Genomic DNA, 20,774 nt, shown 5'->3' on the forward strand with positions numbered 1-20,774 from the left:
GGTCAAAGGTTAATTTCTACTTTCATGCATCTCTACTCACACTGTGCCTGTGATTCATATTGTGAATTGGCTCATGTTGGTTTGTCACCTTTCAAAAGTGGGTCCCCATATAAAACGTTTGGGAGACAATGGAAACACTGACAGCAGTGAAATGCATCAGGTCAGACACAAATCAATGAGCCGATGAACACTAGTATTTTCTCTGTTCTCATTTGATCTGACCAATAATAAAAGGTTCTACACAATCTGTTCACCAACATTTTTCTATATTTTTGAATCTCAACATGTAGCAATTTGTTAACTGGGCTGTTTAGCTGGAAAAAAATAGTAGCAGCAGTGAAACTAAAGCAAATATAAATCATAACAAGAAAGACCACAGACCTTCAGAGACATGTGAGTATATTCTTCGCCGAGTCTGTGCTTGTTTTCTCTGATTCCAACATTGTGTATTACGTTTGCATTGAGCAAGCTGTTACTGCAGAGTGAATTGAAATATAAATAGACAGTGCTGTGTTTAACTTTTGCACCAAGAACTGGCTTGAGACATACATTCATTCTCAAAACATGGCTGCCAGTGGGGTCAAAATAAAAAACAAATTTTAGCCATTTAACAAAAACCCAGCTTGCATAATAAAATCATATATTATATGTATAGTATATGGTAGCCACTTTATCTTCCCACTAGCCAGTCTTTTCTGACTGGAAACTAAAGTTTAATGTCACATTCTAAACCACTCACTTCCTGTACCAAAGTCCATAGAGACAATCAGAGATTTTACACCATGCCATACAGTCGTTCAAATGTGTTGTTTTGTGACTGTGTTGTTTGTATTCCATCTTTCAGGTTTACCTAAATGACACAAACTTACCAAATGAAGCAGCACTAAAAATAAAAGTGCTAAGTAGAACCATATAAGGTTCTTCGACTTGTCCTCATAGGAGAACCCTTTTTGGTTCCACCAAGAACCCTTTTAAAATCATTTATTCAGGAAAAGGGTTTTAAAGGGTTCTCTGGATCAAAATGGTTCTTACTGGAACCATTAGTGTTACCAATAACCCTTGAAAAATCCTTTCTTCAGGAAAGGGTTATTTAGAAGCAAATGGTTCCAGGTAGAACCTCAGCCCTTGTAGAAGAACCCTTTTGGAACCCTTATTTCTAAGAGTGTAGACCAGCAGCTGCTGTGTCCCTATGAGCCAAAAATCGCAGATTTTCTCATCAGACTTTTTTTCAGTGAGCGATAGAATGGAATAGAATTGCTGGTGGTCAATTCCTCATACAAAAACCCTGAACTAACACTTAATGTCTTATCATAATCAATGCTTAATACTTTATTTTATCATATAACCAATACTATATTAAAAACAACACATATTTCATTTTAATTAAAATATTTCATGTTTACATCCATGTATTAGCTGGTGCTCCTTGTCTATGTTCCTGCCTTTGTGGGTTTTGTATACTGACTGTGGCGCACTTTGAATGGCCTTGCAGTTAAAACGTGCTTTTGCTTTGCCTTATCGCCACCAAGTGTCTGTCAGCAGCATAGCATGACATTAAAATGTATCATCCCATTGTCTTTGAACTCATTCATGCACATGCATGCTCCTCCATCCACATGTGATATTATGAGAAGTCAGAACCTGTAGGTTTTTCAGTCACCATGGTGTCATTCAAACATTTGATTCCTATAGTTCCATGGTTCTCAAACTGTGATACTGTATATACCAGAGTATGCGATCAGAGTGGAGCTGAGGCATTTGAGTGTTGAAAATGAAACAAACAACAAAAAACATTTTGCTATACCAGTGTGTGAAGTATATGTGAGGGAGAGGAGGATGATGAGAGAGCAAATTATCTTACTGGGAATAAAGTGAAAAGTCTGTAGCTGACTTCGCCCGGCCTATTTACACCACTGTATTTTAAACGTTGCTGTTTAATAACGGTGTTACTTCGAGAGCTCAGTGTTTTCTCAGGCAGTTCTAGGCATAAAAGAAAAGTTGGAAAAAAGTGTGTATTTTCACCTGGAGCTTTAAAGTGCTGCAGACTGTTGTGCAGTCATCACATCATTTATGCCAACAGAAGCTTGAAATTAAAACTTCTCTCTCTGAGCTGAATAATTGCACGACTGCCTTGAGCAGCTTTAATATGCATGTAGTGAATATACAACAAAAAAAAAAGAGAAAAATGCAAAGAAGACCTGAAATTGTATTTTAAATTCAAAGATAAACGATATAGCCAATATAGAACCGAGCCTCGGGTGCTCATCTCTGCAGAGCCACCAGGTAACACCACAAGTCACTGGAGGTCAAAGGTTAATTTCTACTTTCATGCATCTCTACTCACACACACACACACCCTCACACTTAGTACAAACAGGCGTCTGAGACAGTAAAAGCTCCCTCTGCTTTCATCTTTAATGAAAAGCACATTTGGTTCTGCTCCCCTCTTCCCCTGCACCACAGCAGCAGCAGCAGCAGCAGCAGCACCCACGCACCCATTCAAATCCTCACGCCTTTATAGAAACATACAGTTGAGCGCTGCAGGGCTGAGCAGAGGGAAACGCTCATTATGAACATCAAAGGCCTCGATGGGCGCTGACTTGATCCTTTGAGATGATTGGACTAACTCACTGAGTGAACAAAAAGCTTGGACGTCTCTGCGTCTCTGATACAGTCGACCGGCTGGAAAATTCAATTACAAAGTGATTCATGGCCGCTGAAAAAAGGGGGGGAGATTTTTGAGGACGTGAAGGAAATGGGTCATCATTTTTTGGGGCAGGATGTGTCTGCAGTTGGTGGATCGCACTCCCACGTGCTGCCTCGGGCCAAACTGGAGGAAGCTGCAGCTTTGTTTGTTGCTGAAGTATCTTAACAAATGTGTCAGTCTTCGTGTCATGCTCCGTCTGTCAGAGCTGAAATGTTGTTCCTGTCTTTGACAATGACCAGCAGTGGGTTAATAATAGACGTGTGTGTGTTTGTGTGTGTCTGGGAGTATTCTGAAGGATTATACTGAGAGTTTAGCTCCAGGCAACATTTCTTTATTATGATGTCTCAGTCAGAAAACCAGTCAAAGGCAGAACACTAGTGCCATCTAGCGTAGCTTAATGTGTACTGTCTGCGAGAGAGATTCGAGGGAGTATTAACTGTGAAGGACAAGAATTTGGTTTGTTATTATAGTTATTATGCATGATGTTATGAAGAAAGGAGATTAAATTGATCCCTACGTTGACCTTGTTCCTCCTCATACTGGGTTTACTGCTAATAAACTCAACATTGATGCCAACAGTGATTAAAACTGCAATAAAGGCCACCATAGAGTTTATTTCCAGCAAAGACTATGTCTTTTTCATGCAGGCAGGGAAATTGTGGCTTTGTCTTGAATGTTTTTGGAGGACATATAAATACAAATTAAAAGGTATACCCGGAAAGAACAAACACAATTGGTATTTGTGGGCCCAAGACATGGAGAACATTGGAGGCTCTAATGTTGGAGGGAAAACAGGCAAACCATTGTTATGAATAAGGAGTTTTTATACTTGACTGTGTATTTAAAAAGAGCTGTGGTTGTTTGGGAGAGGGATGCAGACAGAATGTAGCAGAGCAGTGTGAGTAAAGAGATTCAAACAAAAACTGCAGAGGACAGTTTGATGGTCGTCCAGAGGACATTCCACATACACACACAGAATTCATCCAATATCCTCTCTATTTGTCGCCTCTTTATTTGCCATGTGCTCCACTCTGAAGTGTTTCTCTACAAAGCAGAAAAATATGCTTCTGGGGTTGGATTTATGAATTAGGGCTGCATTGAATAATCACATTTGGTTTCGAGTGGCTGTGATTTTATGTGACTATTGTGCTGCCTTTGTTCTCCGATGACGGTACACTGAACATCATTGGTTTGTGAACAAAAACATTTCAAATCTATTTTACATTTTAAAAACTGGAACATAAATGGACAAAAAAAACAAATCTTTTGATCAAGAATATAATTAACAGATTAATCAGTAATGAAGATAATCCTGGATCGCAGTCCTAATATGAACCCTGACCAATGCTTACATGCAGCATACATGCTAATTATTTTAGCAGATGATCTGCAGAGATGATGCCAGGGATTTTTACACTTTACAGTGGGGATTGGGTGCCTTGCTCAAGGGTAAGGCCCCTGTGAAACAGGCCGATGTGAAACTCAAACACTCAGCTGCTGCTTCTTTTATTTTCACTCTCTTAGTTTTTGTTTATTTTGCTTTCACTCTCTCCTTTGACGTGACATGACCCTTTGTTGACGCACTGCTTGAGAAAAGTGTCACCTCTGAGTGGAAGGCTGGAGCAGCTGCCACTAACAGGTGACAGCAGGAAGAAGTGACACGAGAAAACTTTGTTGACTCACCTTCTCTCTTCTGTATCATCTGACTGAACTACATCAGTAACTGCTCTGTTCTGTCAGGCGGTCACATTAACACATGTTAATGACTTCAGTTGCTTATGCTTCCCTGATGTGAGCCCTGCAGCCTTTTACCCACCTGCAGAGATAATAACTCCTACAGCGGTTTATTCCAGTTCCTAAAAGGGTGGATGTGTTGCCAGGTTCTACTTAAGTCTCTAGACTTAATGTGCACAGATTGAAACATAAGCATTTGTGAAAATGACACAAAGCAAGTATCGTTGAAATCACTGCTAAAACAGCTTTTATCATCTTAATAAAAGGCTTACATTATATCTTATATCTTACTTTGGAGGGATAACACAGCCTATATCGTCACCATCAAACAGCCCAGGAAACCAGCAACTTCTGTGTCCCTATGAGCTAAAATCACTGATTTTCTCTGAGGACTTTGGTGCGGACAGTGAGTGGTTTACAGAGCAACACAGACTTCAGTTTCCTGTCAGAAAAGGCTGCCTAATGGCAAGATGTAGAGGCAAATATATCATAACACACTTAAGCTGGCAAAGATTTTATTAGACGTTAATTAGCTAAAGTCTGTGTTTCCTGATGTCCCCACTGACAACCATGTTTTCGCTGAGCATGTCCTCGCCTGTCTCTTGTGGCTTCTTGGCACAGGAAGTGCACACAGCGTAATAAGCAGAATGTAAGACACTGATTATTAGTCAGTTCCTTATATAACCACACTTTAAAAAAAAAACTGTACTATCCCTTTATTATGCAGGCCACATTGTTTCCTGTTGATTCTAAAGTCGTGAAAAACTTTTGATTATGAGCAAAATTTCTACTAAGTTGTTTAAAATTAAATTCTGAACAAAACTGTCTGAAGACTGTTTCACAATATATATAATGAAAGTCTAAATATATATATAAAGAAAGACTGAATATTTATAAAGAAAGTTTGAATAAAAAGACAGTATGAATATATATATATAAATATATAAAAGAGAGACTGAAGTCTTAATATATATAATGAAAGTCTGAATATATATAAAGAAAGTCTGAATATATATATATATATATAAAGTCTGAATATATATATATATATATATATATAAAGTCTGAATATATATAAAGAAAGTCTGTAGTATGAATATATATAAAGAAAGTCTGAAGTCTGAATATATATAAAGAAAGTCTGAATATATATATATATATAATGAAAGTCTGAATATATATAAAGAAAGTCTGAATATATATAATGAAAGTCTGAAGTCTGAATATATATAATGAAAGTCTGAATATATATAAAGAAAGTCTGAATATATATATATATATATATATATAAAGTCTGAATATATATAAAGAAAGTCTGAATATATATAATGAAAGTCTGAATATATATAATGAAAGTCTGAAGTCTGAATATATATAATGAAAGTCTGAATATATATAAAGAAAGTGAAGTCTGAATATATAGAAAGAAAGTCTGAATATATATATATATATATATATATATATAAAGTCATGAATATATATAAAGAAAGTCTGAATATATATAATGAAAGTCTGAATATATATAAAGAAAGTCTGAAGTCTGAATATATATAATGAAAGTCCGAATATATATAAAGTCTGAATATCTATCTATCTATCTATCTATCTATCTATCTATCTATCTATCTATCTATCTATCTATCTATCTATCTATCTATCTATCTATCATGAAACAGTAGTCAAATGTTTGCAATAAAAAGACAACAGTACAAAAACAAACATGCAGTACATGTGCTCAATGCAGCCAAAGAATATGGAAGAAAATGTAACATAAACTAGAGTTTATGTGTGATCTGTCAGTGTGTCCATTTTCATGAAATAAATAAACATGAAGCATAATATACCAGGTCAGATAATAAGAGGCAGCAGCAGCAGCTGCCTCTTCTCCTCTTTCATACCCACATTAGTGACAACAGTAAATCTCTGATAGTCGTATTTAAGGCTGCTCACAGAGAGACAGACAGTAGCTGCAGCTCCTCTTGTTGCTGCCTGTGTGCTGTAATTACCGCCCCTGTGTCACCACACACACACACACACACACACACACACACACACACACACACACACACACACACACACACACACACACACACACACACACACACACACACACACACACACACACACACACACACACACACACACACACACACACACACACACACACACACACACACACACACACACACACACACACACACACACACACCAGGTTTTCCCTTTGAACTGCAGGCAGCAAAGCTTTGTCCACTCACTCACTCACTCACTCACTCACACACTGCAGGTTTTTTTGTGAGGATGTCACGTAAATCTTTGGGATTAGAGGTGGATTAAGAGTTTTTCAACATGGTTTAAGTGAATACAGGAACATGTCTGAGTTTCCTTCTGGATATTCCATTATCAACTTTAAATTGCCTTCAACGACCCTCAGTTCATTGTTCCTATGGATTTGTGGTAGACAGAATTCATTGCTCCATTATGAGAATGTTCATGATTGTTGTGAATTTCTAATTTCTGTTTTCTGTCTCAATAAATAATAAATCACTTCCTGTCAACAGATGTCAGAGTTCTGAACAAACACTGGACATTTACAGAATTACACTGGATATAGCGATGATGAGGACAGTTATCATCTCAATGTGTCTCGTACAACCATACACAGATTATTATCATAAGCAGGACAGATTATATGAAAAACAAACATAACACTGTGGGTAACTTTTCCTACCTTGAATCTCACTTTCTTGAGCATCATTTTCGTTTCTTAATCCAAGGCAAGTGGACACTAAAGCAAGAAATATGATGATGTTACTAAACTTTTCCAACCACTCTCCATTCAGAGCAGATCCTCTGACTGAAAATCCAGTGTAAGCATCCAGACTGAGTGACTGTGAGCTCCACAGTGTGAGCCCTGTCTGCCCGGCAGACTGTGTGTGTGTGTGTGTGTTTTTAACAGGCCAAAGACAACAGTGTCTGCTCCAGTGTCGCACCCTGCTCTCCCCTCTCCCTCCTCTGAGACCCTTTACAAAGATTATCAGCCTGCTCATTCATTCGTAAAACTGACACGCCCTCTTTTTATGACTGGAGGGCTGCTATTAACACCCCCCCCCCCCATCCACCCACTCCCCTTCCTTGCGGCCCTAATATGGGTGCTGCTAAGCTCTCCTAAAGTCGCCCCTTCTGACCCTTTTAAAACCCCTCTCCCAGACTCACCCCCCACTCCCCTCAGTCTCATCATCTCCCAGCACTTACCCATCTGTTCTGCCACTGTGCGGCATCAAAAGGGCTGTTCATCTTCTTTCTGTGGCATAATCCATCTGTTTGAACGGATTATAAGAGAAAATTAAATTAACTATAGTCCAATAAATTGTAATTGGTTCATGCCAACAACAGGAGGGATCACTGCAGTGTGAAATTATACCCGTCTGAGGTTAAACTGGCTTAGTTTTACTAGAGGTCAAAAAGTTTGTTTACGAGGTTAATGCAGAAGTTATAAAGAGAGACTGTTTGTTTGACCCAAGACAAGTGAAAATACAACAGCAGCCATTGCCTTTACTGCAAATTAGTGAACCAGTTAAAGGTGCCATATGTAAGAATGTGGTCAAAAACGTTTACTACGTTCAAATTCAAAATACCAAGGTCTTTTAGGTTTCGTTTTTTGGCGGAACTGGCAACCCGTGGTTGCTCTGCAGCTGAGACTCTACTGACTGCAATGATTGGTAGACGGCAGTAGGTGGCGCCACATGCCAAAACAGGATTTCAAAACATAAACATGATTTGCAGTCTGCAAAAAAAAATTTTAATGCTAATATTTTGGCTGTACTGTTGTTGTTGGTGAGTTCAGTTTGTTATATAAACATTATTCCTGAGTCTCTGTGACATATTAAGAGGATTTTATGGACAGTTGCTTTAGATTTATTACATAATGCACCTTTAAATTTTTTTGTTTTTGTTTGTTTTTTTAAATCCATGGAACAAATGTGCAAATCTGCTACAAAATAAAACCAAATAACTAAACAATATCTAGAAACAGTATCTTCAGCTTCTTTCAGCTTGTCCCTGTAGGGGTCGCCATAGCAGAGCCTCCATCTTGCCCTATCCCTTGTGTCCTCCTGTTTTACACAAACACGGTTTGACTCTAATTCTGATGTACTAACCCGCTTTTCCATCAACTGCATGGTATTAAGATTTACTTTGGAGGGATAACACAGCTTGTGATCTGTCACTTCTACTTGTGGCTTCTCCCTTCAGGGGTCGCCGCAGCAGATCATTTGCCTCCATCTTGCCCTATCACTTGTGTCCTCATGTCCTCCTTCAAAACATCTATGAACCTTCTCTGATGTCTTCCTATTTTCCTTCTGCCCTGTAGCTCCATCTCCAACATATTTTATCAAATATAATCAGTATCCCTCCTGCATGTGACCAAACCATCTCAAACTTTTCAAACTCTCTTACTTTATTTTCAAACCCTTAAACCAGAGCTGTCCCATGTATCTGCTCACTTCTACTCTTGTCCATCCTGGTCACTTCCCAAAAAATGTCAATTAGCAATAACAGGGAAAGACGCTTTAATGTTTCTAAACTACAGAATATCAAAACAAGAAAAGACTTCAATATTGCACTGTTTTTCTGTACACCAAGATGAGGAACTGATGACCATTCATAACTTCAATGAAGCCATGACACATGTGACAAAGGAGATCATTGGATATAAGAGAGACAACATATCTGCATCTGCACAGTAATACATGGCAACTAATTGACGAAAGAAAACAAACCAAAAAGAAATTACTGGGCACAAAATCCCCAAGGCTCAAAGAGACGCTTAAAACCCAGTAAAGAAGACAGATAAGGACGTTAAAAAAAAGGCAGCAAGAAAGGACAAGAGGCAGTTCACAGAAAAGCTTGCTAAAGTCGCTGACACGGCAGCACAGAGGAAAGACTTGAAAACAATTTGCAAGATAATGTTAACTATGTGGATACAACTCCACAAACCAAGCCCTCCCAGTGCACACCCCAGACGGAGCAACCATCACAGAAGAAAAGGCAAAGACAATTTTTGAACAGACCACGCGCAGACACTCCCCAACATCACAGAGGCAGTGACAGACCTTGACATCAACCTCAACAACATCACAGTTTGGGAAGTCAAAGAAGCAATAAGAAAGCTAAGAACGGCAAAGCACTAGGAGAAAATGGGATAGGTCCAGAAATCTTAAATGCAGAAGACCAAGCAAACCCCAAAATTCTCAAAGTCATTTTCCAAGACATATTATGGAACAGAGAAACCATACCTGAGGAAAAACTGGTCTAATTGACTAAAACTAAAATACCTCAAAAAAAGGAAGCCTACAAAACTGCAACAACTGGAGGGGCATTGCCTTGTTATCACCTACCTGTAAGGTGTTTCGTTGATTATACAGATGACCTTGGTCTTCTCTCAAGTAGAAATGCCAATGCACAAGAGAAATCAGAAAAAACTTAACAGCATATCCAACACCATCGGCCCTAAAATAAATGAAGGAAAGACACAAGTACTAGGCAAAACCACCACAAATAACAACCCCATCACTTTAAATGAAAAACCTCTGGAAGTCAAGGAACTTGCTTATCTAGACAGCAACGTAGCCGACGACAGCGACTGTACAAAGCCAAGTAGACATAAGTATTAATAAAGCAAACCAAGTTTTGAAATCCTCTGGCCAGGGTGGAAAACATCAATATACACAAACATCAGTGTGTGTTTATATGGTGCAGAATGTTGGAAGGAGATAGCTGACATTAAACACTGAATGTTTTTCAAAACAAGTGTTTACGCCAGATCTTGAGAATCTTTTGGCCAAATAGAATCTCAAACAATAGCCGACACCACAAAACAGGTCTCATGCCAGTCGATCAAGTGATAGAAGCCCACAGAAGGAGGTGCTAGGGTCTCATCTGCCGCATGCCACCAGAAAGCTTGTCATACAGTAGACACCACAAGGGAAGAGATCCAGAGGCCGGCCGAAAGAAGATGGAGGTTAACTGTGGAAAGAGAAGTGGAGAGACGGGGCTTCTCCCTCGACAAAGCGCTGAGGGTAACGGCAGACCAAACCAGATGGAGGGACCTTGATGCCTCAAGCGCCACTTGGCACGGAAGAGGATTGAGTGAGTTACTGTGTTATAGATTTAAAACAAAGCTGAAACACCACATGAGAGCTAAGTGAGGGCACTACAAAAAACACCAGTCCCACTTACATTTTCAATAATACATTTTATTCCATTAAAGTTTCTTTTTTTCCCTCTAATTGTACACTGGAATGTAAAGATTCCCCTTCAGTAATTTAGTTAAAAATGCTCAAAATAGCCATTTTCAACCCCACATCCACACAGCCATTCCTAAATTGAGATTTGGGGAGTACAAATGGAAGGGAAAATACAAACAAAACAAACATGAAAAAACGTAAAATGTTGAATAATGATGTACTGTGAGAATGTTCAGTAAAGGATGACTGGGTGGATGAACAGGGACGTCGGCTCGGCAGCAGACTTTAGTGCGAGTGCTCACTCTGCTTTTCTTCATATGTGATGTGGATCAGGCTGATTATCAGGCCAACAGTCTGTGATCCCTGCTCTACTGATGTGCCATCATAACAACTTGCATCCACTCCCATCTCTGATCTACAACGCCTTTTGAGATGGTTTGATGTCAGATTAGGCGCTTATGTGTTGTTTCTGGGCCGCACTCAAAGAGCTTCTTATTCCGCCGTATCTGGGACCTGATCAGCAGGACTTAAATGGAGCAGAGTATGACATGGCATTTCCTTTTGACAAAGTGAGGAGTGGTTGCCATCATGTTACAAAAAAAAATTACATCATCCAATAGATGTAAAAGTCAAATGTATTTACTGGTAGTTAACTTTGCCCTGCAGCTGAGACTCCCTTATAAAGTCCTGCTCTCACTGTCAAATTCAGGTGAAATATTCAGGTGAATAATCAACAGGATAAACAAATTATACAGCAAATAGTAAAAAATACCAAAGTTAAAGATAAAAGGGCACAGTTTTGCTGATGACACTCGCATACAGAACAGAGAAAATGTTTAGTACAGAGCTGTATTCTGCTTTTCAGCAAAGAAATAATGTCCTACCTCCCTAGAAAACTGAAAAATCGGTTTTCAAAAAAAAAAAAAAAAAAAAATCTGAAGTGAGATTACAACAGAGCAAATCACATGTTTTTAACAATTTAAGAGCAACAGGTTTATTACGATTGAGAGGATAGAAAAGGAAATCTGAAAGATGGAAAGAACCCCATTCAAGACCATTTCAAATGTGAGTGTGAAGGAGGAAAAGGTTTGAGGAGGATACTTAACTACCAGCGTTCTTTCTAGTAGACACTGACGCTGACCTTACCCGGGCACACCCCCACCATCACCCTCACCCCCCACAGTCATCCTCTACTTTGTATGAAGTTCTCTTTACTGCTCTGCTTGGCAAACACAACAGCATCAGTGTAGTTTTCTTTTTTGTGTATTAACCTGTTCAATTAACTCTATATATAGATGATCCTCTCTCATACAAACATATAAATACACCACCACTGTTCTGCTCCACCACAGGAAGAGGCCTCACCAGAGAGCTGATGTAGTCCTGTCGATGTACACAGTCTCTGAAATAGTATACAGGGTGGGCAGGCAAGAAATCTTCAATCTTTCTTTGTAGCATAGGACTTTTTTTGTTGGTGACTTTTTTTTGTAGATTTTGTTGTTTTCTGGATATCTTTTACAGGATTTCGTATTTGTCGACAACAAAGGAGGTTTCTGAAGAAAATCTAACGGAGCTGTCGCCATCTACGTGGATCACTTTGGCAACCTGGGGAGAGAAAAAATAGAAGTGAATCAACAGTAAATAACTGGAAATGAACAGTAAATATGAGAAGCTTATATGGAACAGGAGTGCCTACAACTGAGTCAGCAACATGTGCATATGTTTGCACTGCATACAGTTTTCAACATAAGTCCAGTTTAGAAGAGGAATTCTGACAGCACAACAGACAAAAAGGGAACAAAACAACTGCTTTACAAGTCACTAGTTTGTGTGTGTTGCTTATAAAACGAAGTCACGGCAGTTTCATGCAGCTGTGCTATGATGACTCTGCCCACGTTGAGGAGGTACTATATTCATGGGAAATCTAGCCATGATGTGCCGAGGCGAGGCATGCTGGGACTGTATTGTGGAAACACCATAAGGCTCTGTTCAGACCTTGAAATAAAATCCGTCCTCAGATCCCATACAGACAGCCTTATATAAGACGGCTCAAACCTGGGTGCGTCTTCTGTGACCATATCCCAACCCTTCATTCAAATACAAACTGGTGTCATGACTTTAAGTAGGGCTGCAACTGTTCTGTCTTAATGATTTCTTTGTTATAAGGAGCAAAGAAGCCAGCAAATATTCACATTTAAGAAGCTGAAATTCCAGAAATGTCAAACAGATTACTATCAAAATAGTTGATGATTAATTTAAGAATACGTGATGTTCTTTTAAGATGTCTGACAGGACGGATGTGTCTACTTTCAGCATATTTGTATTGGTGTGTGTGTGTGTGTGAAATCCTGACTCAGTGGCTCCACAGTAACAATGCTGAATTCATCATCACCACACATGACAGTAAGGTTTATACGTGTGAAAAGTGAAATGTCAGCTAACACTCTATTGAATGACCCACCTGGATGTCACAGTAGTTGCGCTTGGACACAAAGGACACATTGACAGGGAAGAAGTCATTGGGCTGCCCGGCAATGCTGAACTCCAAGCTGCCGCTCTTGTTGTTGGCATCGATGACAGGTAGGCACCACTCCAGGATGTTTCGCCTGCTGTCATGTTTGTACTCTCCATCCAAGTCACCAATAACTGGAGCTCCCACCCCAGATCTGCAAGCACACACGCATGATAAACTCGGAATTGGCACAGCATGTTGATCATATACATGTGAAGATGGCTGCTTCCTGGACAATTCTTTATTAAACTTTTTAAAAATACAAAACCTATTAAAACAAGAAATTAATCATCTATTTTTTGTGTATTTGTGATTCAAATGTGGCTTATTTTGGGCCAAATACTACTAAGGTTCTAAAACCACATAACAGCTATATATATTGTTATATAGATCAATATACGTTGTGAGTCAAAAGTATTTGACTTTCATTTTTGTTCGGAACAGATAATAAAGACATATGTATGATGTACTTACGGGACAGGGATGGTGATGACCACATCATTCAGCTCAAGGCTCTCCTCCTGCAGCTCATACTCAATGTTGACATCACAGCCAGTGCCACTCTCTGAAGGCCAGCAGTTTACTGAGAGACAGATAAGAGATGGAGTGAGACGGCAGCAAACACGGTTGTACTGTATTTGATTGTGGTAAGAATGCTCATGGAAGAGAAATCGGCACAGCAGTCGACTGCAGTAGTGCAGGTGATGATTTTGACTACTATAAGGCTGCATGTATACATATGCATCTATGTCCAGATAAGCATTTTAGCATAATGAGAATGAATCTACATCCACACAGTGGGAAGTGTGATGTATTTAAGAAGCAAATGTTCTACAGAAAACTCTAAAAATTAAAGAAATAAAAAATAGAGAAAAAACAACGAGACCAACTGAAGACAAGATAAAGTTTTCAGACTGAAATGGCACCAGCAGTGGTTCCAGAATTCTATTTAATTATTAATTAATCTAATTTTTAGAGGCACGAAAACTCTAAATGTGATGCATATTTAAAATATAAAGTTGCAGTATGTGATGTAGCCAAACACACCCACTGTTTCACTGTGTTACAGAACTTACTAGTTAGAGGTATGAGGGACTCGTCTGTGGTCTGTAGTCTCCACTTCAGCACACCAACGTCATTGTTGAGAGGGAAGGACTTCTCTGGATTCTTCAGGGCAATCACCGAGTCTGCTGTAAACAACTTCTTGTCCACATTGGGATGTGTCTAAATAGAGAAGACAAAAAAAAACAGCTTTCACCACCAAGGCAATTGTTACACATACTGTAAAAGTCATGCAAGATGATTCAACAACTATGACCGTTTCTTATATTAACAAGTATTTAAATACATTGCTTTAATGACACCCCACCACTTTTTTCCTGTCACTATGCGATATGTGTTGACCTACTTGCAGCTGCAATCCTTTGTTGTCATTATTGTTGATGATGAGCCGAATACGACCGTTCTTGTCATCTGTGACTCGGAGTGTCACCATGCCTAGCACCTCCATGTTCTGTAGGCCACCGTCGCGACCAGAGGTCAGCAAGATCTTCTCTTCCACACGCAGATGTACACTGAGGAAGGAAAACACGTTCAAACAGTGTGTTATGTTATCTCTCAATCACATACGCATACTTAGACTGAGGTGGACCACAGAAACATGAGTGAGTCATCTATTTTCACACTTTGCCTTTTCCAGAGTCCCAAATATAAGTATTAAAATTATTAAAAAGTTGATGCATAATATGTCCCCTTTAATTTAACGTCAGCCATTTACAAGTACATGTTAAAACAGTGTGAAGGAAATTCTTAACTCTTGGTTAGTATATAGTGATAAATTGAGTATAGTAAAAGTATTGACTTTTAATTAAACGAAAAGACTCATGTATAGTAGAATGTCTGTACCTCTCCACATTGACTGGTGGCGGCAGAACCTTTGATACATCTGAGCCTCTTTTTCCTTTGGCAGGTATGATGGTTTCACCCTCAGACTTGAGCTTGTCAACAAAGTTGTCCACCTCTTTCCCTTTAGCACCCAGTTTCAGAGCCTTACTGGGACCACTTGGTCTGAAAAGAAAAATAAACAAATAATTACAATGCGAGTCAAGCAAGCAAATATAAGAGCAAGAATCAATGTCCACATCAAAAAGCAGTCCATTAGTGTATTCTTTGAAACTGTACCTGACTGCAGTGGGTGTGATCTTGGGTTTTTCTGGCTCGACGATGGTGTCTGTGATGATGGACCCTGATGAAACGCTGGTCATGCCACTGCCGAAACCGCCAAAAGCTGGCAACTTCTTTCCAGAGCGCTCAGCATCTCTCCTCGCCTGCTGTAGCTCCTTAGCCTTTCTCCTCATTTCTGCCTTGGCTTCTCTTTCTTGAGTCTAATAGTTTTGTTGAGTTTAATAATAAAGTTAAAATACACAAAGCAAACTCCAGCTTACACTTGTAACACACAAATAAATACATACAATTGTGTAACAGTAATAAACAACTCATTATATTTTTGTAAGTGAAAATCTTTTGCTTCCTTGTAGCCTTTCTCCATGTTTTTGTTGCACAGTGTTAACAGTGTGATCTCACCTCTCTGACAGCACGGAACACCTTCTCCTCATGAGAGTCCATCTCTGTGAAGGTGCGGATCTGAGCCAGGTTGACGTTCTCTCTGTAGCCTAATGCCACAATCTCATCGAAGGCAAAGATGAGGTCAAAGCAGTGCTCCGATATTTCGCTCTCCTCCAACACGCGGCAGTATTCTGGGATCTGAACAGTTATGAAGAAAGAATTTCATAAAATACCAATGGAACATGAGTGAATATTTTACATTTGGCACATCTGCAGTGAGAAACAGATGTGACCATGTAGAAAAACAACAGAAAATGGTACTCTGAGTCTACTTGACAACTTCACAGATCATGATGGAACTGCTTCTTAATTAAATAAACTAAACACTTACAGCTGTTTTCAGTCATGCACTAAAGTTCAGACATTCACTAGCGATTGTTCCATATGGGTGCTATATGGGTAAACGCAAAGATCCACAGAAGTTGCTCTTGACTTTCTTTGGGGATTCTCCTTTCTGCTCCCAAGTCTAAATACATGTTCAAGTGAGCTCAAGTGTAGCAGGTGAAGCTATGGACAATCCCAAACCAGTCAATGGGTGAGTGTTCTGCCTCCTGCATGATCAAACCAGGCTACACCCTATTTTCTTGATCTTCAGTACATTCCTGCTGTTGTGGACTTGATCAATCCAGACACATTTCTGCTACTATGTCACATGTGAATAAAAAAAACCAGAGAATATCCAGACCCAATTCTCCGTATAACGTCGGGAGTACATGTCTAAAGATGGGAATAAACATCATTATTTAAAGAGAAAACCATTTAGCTCAACTTAAAAAAAAAATGTGTGTGTTTCAGGAAAAACTAACAAACTTCAGTCCTCCTTTAAGTGAAAGCACATTTCCTTCACCATAAACCAAAACCAGATATTTAGAAAAGATTTCAACTTAGTATTAAAAAATGTTGTGTTTTCCCCTTTCATACTAGGGCACACACCACATGGTATATGTATGGGTCCATATAACTAATTGAGGTGCACTGATTCCAACTGGCATCACTGTCAGATAGTTCATTAGGTTATTAGCACTGTTTACAGTGGCACTTTGGGCAACTTGTACAACAGAATGTGTGATTAGGTTGACACGTCTTGCTTATAAAAATGGATCTAGCAGCTAGAACTGCGCTACAATGCTCTATATTGTGGTATTAACATAACAATAGTTGTACTCCCTGAGAGAGGGAGAGAAAGAGAGAGACAGTGCTTAGATAAATGAAAGAGGAAGCAACAACATGTGCAGCCTAAAATGACACAGGGTGAATCTGTGAAACTAAACCAGCAGAAAATGTTCTCAATTTCCTTGTGTAGAGCCGTTTCATCCATTTACTTTACTCTGTTACTGAGCCCTAGCCTTTTTTTTTTTTTAAATTAGAATTGTGCTGAACTTATCCTTAAGTATTTTTTGAAAGATAGTTCTAGTTTATTTAGTTCCAACAAAAGTGACAGAACTCGCAACTTGCATTTATATTATAGCAGCAGTCCATATTTAATTTAAAATAAATGAAAATCCTTACTCTCAAATATAAACACAACTTAACTAGATATGGTCTAGCCCAGCTCCATGCTCTCATGCACAGTCCAGTGGTCAAATTCTGGTTAGGTCTCACTAAAGGACAAGCAACTGTTGTCCATACCATCCAACAGTGTGACATTTTTTCTATAGTAAGTACACTCACTATGACTTACACTTAGTCCTTACAACTTCTGCAAACATTTCACAGCTTCATTGTTCACACCAACTTAATGTAAATTACATTAATAAACACTTCCACAAGGTGAAGTTCAACTATGACATTGTTAGTACATTGTTACACATAAAAATACACAGAAAATCTCTATTTTACACTAAAAACATTTACTATGGTTCCATTGGCATACTGGCTGGCTGACTAACCAACCACTACCGAAAATGGCTTTTAAAATATTTTCAATTGATTTACTTTACTAGCCAGAGCAACTCTGCACTCAATAATTACAGTTCCTTGTGAATTCCCAAGCGATTACTGCCACCTGCTGACGAGGTGGAAAAAGAGCTAGGAAGCGGATTCTAGGTTAAGAATAAAGTTGAGAACATCTACTACTGGTAGGCAATGAGATGACATTTTTGTTGATTTGTGTCATAATATGCTAAATTTCTACAGCTGCCTCCTTGTAAAGCGCAATTTATTGTCCACATTGACTCACTCACCAAGCAGATTAATTCACTCATGTGGATCCATTTGAGACCCCCGTTTGCCCTTAACAAATCTGGTCTGGGTCAGAATTGCTAGTTTGAAAAACTGACAATTTCAATGAGGATGGCACTAATACTGTAGCCATCTTCAGTTTGTCATATGTACATTTTATTGCTAATCAAAGATCATAGATCTCTTTATTGATCATAAAATGTCAACTATGATCCCATTTCAGCCATAGCATTTTCCAACATTATCAAATCCTATCTTTATTTATAGAGCACTTTCAAAACTAACACAGTTAGTGATAGTTAATTATGAAGCACACTCAAATTCAAACTAGACACAAAATGATATAATTCTTTCTACCACTGTGTCTTAAATTAAAGACAAAGAAAAAGTTAATAAGAAATTAGAAGAAGGCTTTGTTGTTAAATAGTGAAACAATATGCAGGTTTCTCTCAGGCTAGACTGATTGAGTGAGTTAAATAATTAAGGGCCTCACAGGGTGCAGTTGTACAATCGTCTTTTTCCCCTATTGCTTTATTTGCTAGGACAGGCTTCGCCAAAGACTGCATCACAGCTAAATTAACATTAAAAATCCTTATCAAAATGTATATATATATATATATATATATATATATATATATATATATATATATATATATATATATATATATATATATATACACATTTTGATGTGCAACCAATTCATGAATTGTGGAACAGCCACTGTCATACTGCTAAGTTAACTTTAAATCTTAGTTAATATATTGTCAGCCACATTGATTAATGCACATGTATAGACAGAATCACACAGTGAGAAAAATCACTTCTTACCACTCGAGAGAAGAGTCTGAGTGTCTCTAGGTCCTCCAGGATGTTGCTGTTCTTGGTGGTGATGAGGACCATGTAGAGTTTCTCAAGTGGCTGGTACACATAGCGGACACTGTCTGTTTCCACAAAGGTGTGCTGCTTGCCCGTGTTCATCAGTTTAGGGAACGCGGCCAGGAGACCCTCAATGCGCGTCCGAGTCATTTCCACAAACTGCCGCGAAACAATGGCCTTGCCGGCCTTGGTGCACACCGCCGCTGCCAACAGCACCTACACATGAAGAGAAATTACAAGTCACACCTTCAGCTTTTCACAGTTTGAGAGATATTTTTTTCAATAATTGGGCTTATGTTTATATTGAGGGCTGTTTCTGATGTAATGCACTGTTGATTATCTGTTATTGCCTTTTGCTGTGCATGTGTTCTTGTAGTCAGGTCTTGCTGCTGCTTTATGTTCTGTTAATTCATTTCAGCAACTCCATGCATGCTATTACAAACTCTGTAAATGCTGCTTGATGTTGTCCTGTCGTCTGTTCATGTTGACCTTTTTATGGGCTACTGCCGGCATGCTCTTACTAATACTGTAAATATTTTTTGCATATTATTGTCCTGCTGCTTTGACTTTCTTTTTTTAAGTTTTTAGCTGTAACATTATTAACACCAACATGACGAATTCCATTACGTTTGATGTCTTGCCAAAATTGCTAACTACAACTCCAATCTAGCAAGTGTGTTATTTAATTCCTAGCTATTCAGGGTGCCTACTGTAACATCATGGACTAAAAATTAAAAGTAGCCTTTTGGCTAATTAGTTAGCACAGTTGCAGAAATACATTCAAATGTATTGTCGATATCAAATAAACCACAATACAAAAACAAATGTTATCAAAAGACAAAAAATAAGCCATGGAGTACAGGAGGGGGTTCAGGGACTTTAACTCCCCATCTGCCTGTGGGAGAAAAGTTATGCATCATCAGCACACACAGATACGTTAGGTAGGGTCTATAGTAGTAGTGACACCAAGACTATACGCTGAGACAACTTATGTGTCTGTACAGTATGTACTACCTAATTTCACAGTGACGTTTAAGCAGGCGTACATAGGTTTGTATGTTCCATAACTGTATGCCTGGAACCAACAACTGTTGACCACGACATAATCAAATGGTGCTTGGTGCATTAATTCCACGTTGGCAATGGCTGAAGCTGGGAATGAAAGAGTCGGTGTAAAACGTAACTTAGCTTCATAAGGACTTAACTTAGATAATTAAGAACACAAATGGTTCACCGAAGAGACCATAATGGCAATACAAATATTCCCATGTCTATGGCTTGATTTAGATCGGTGCTGCCTGAAGACAATCTGACAGCAGGTAACGTATGCTACAATCCAGCTACTGACAGGAGCTAACCCAAGCGCTAGCTTGTACAGCTAGTGAACGTCAGCGATATGTGAATACTCTAGTGTCGCCCATTCGGTTGAAACTGGTTAGATATAATGAAAAGTCAGCTTGTTTGTTTCGTTACATAAGCTACGTGTATCGTTGACGCGCTCTGTCCAGCGGAGAGAAACGTTTGTATGTCCCCTTACTTCGTTCCTGTAGAAGCTAACTAGCTTAAGCTACTTGCCAGATTAGCCAATGTTATGATAATAGAAAGGCCCGAGGAAATATCACTATGTTCGTGTGTCACTCACCATTTTGGTCTCTCTCTATGTTACGAAGGTCTTCTGCCTCTCGCGTGTTCTTCTTTAAGGGGATGTATAACCACTCTGGAATAACAAAGTGCGAATGTGCAGCTGACTTCTGGTAGTATGATTGGTAGCTAGCTAGCGTCAATATGGCAGCAGCACAGAGCCACGTCTCCACCGGAAGAGCAGCCTAGGATCAGCCCACCGTGGAAACCAGTGACGTGGGCCCAAAATGTTGGCATTGTTGCACTAGTCACT

General features: G+C 39.0%; 1 protein-coding gene across 1 annotated transcript; it reads right to left on the reverse strand.

Annotated features, from left to right (window-relative positions):
• Window positions 1–10,726: 10,726 nt before the first annotated feature.
• On the reverse strand, window positions 10,727–20,657 carry LOC310924436 (coatomer subunit delta). Its single transcript, XM_083886172.1, has 10 exons — window positions 20,523–20,657; window positions 18,833–19,096; window positions 15,782–15,961; window positions 15,380–15,582; window positions 15,104–15,265; window positions 14,607–14,772; window positions 14,275–14,422; window positions 13,673–13,781; window positions 13,148–13,352; window positions 10,727–12,291 (listed from the first exon to the last, which is right to left on the reverse strand). The coding sequence occupies exons 1-10, from the start codon at window positions 20,523–20,525 to the stop codon at window positions 12,202–12,204; spliced, it is 1,530 nt and encodes a 509-aa protein (XP_083742298.1). The 5' UTR covers window positions 20,526–20,657; the 3' UTR covers window positions 10,727–12,201.
• Between the last annotated feature and the right edge of the window lie 117 nt (window positions 20,658–20,774).

This window comes from Microchirus variegatus (assembly GCF_963457635.1).
Source record: "Microchirus variegatus genome assembly, chromosome: 3".
NCBI lineage: Eukaryota > Metazoa > Chordata > Actinopteri > Pleuronectiformes > Soleidae > Microchirus > Microchirus variegatus.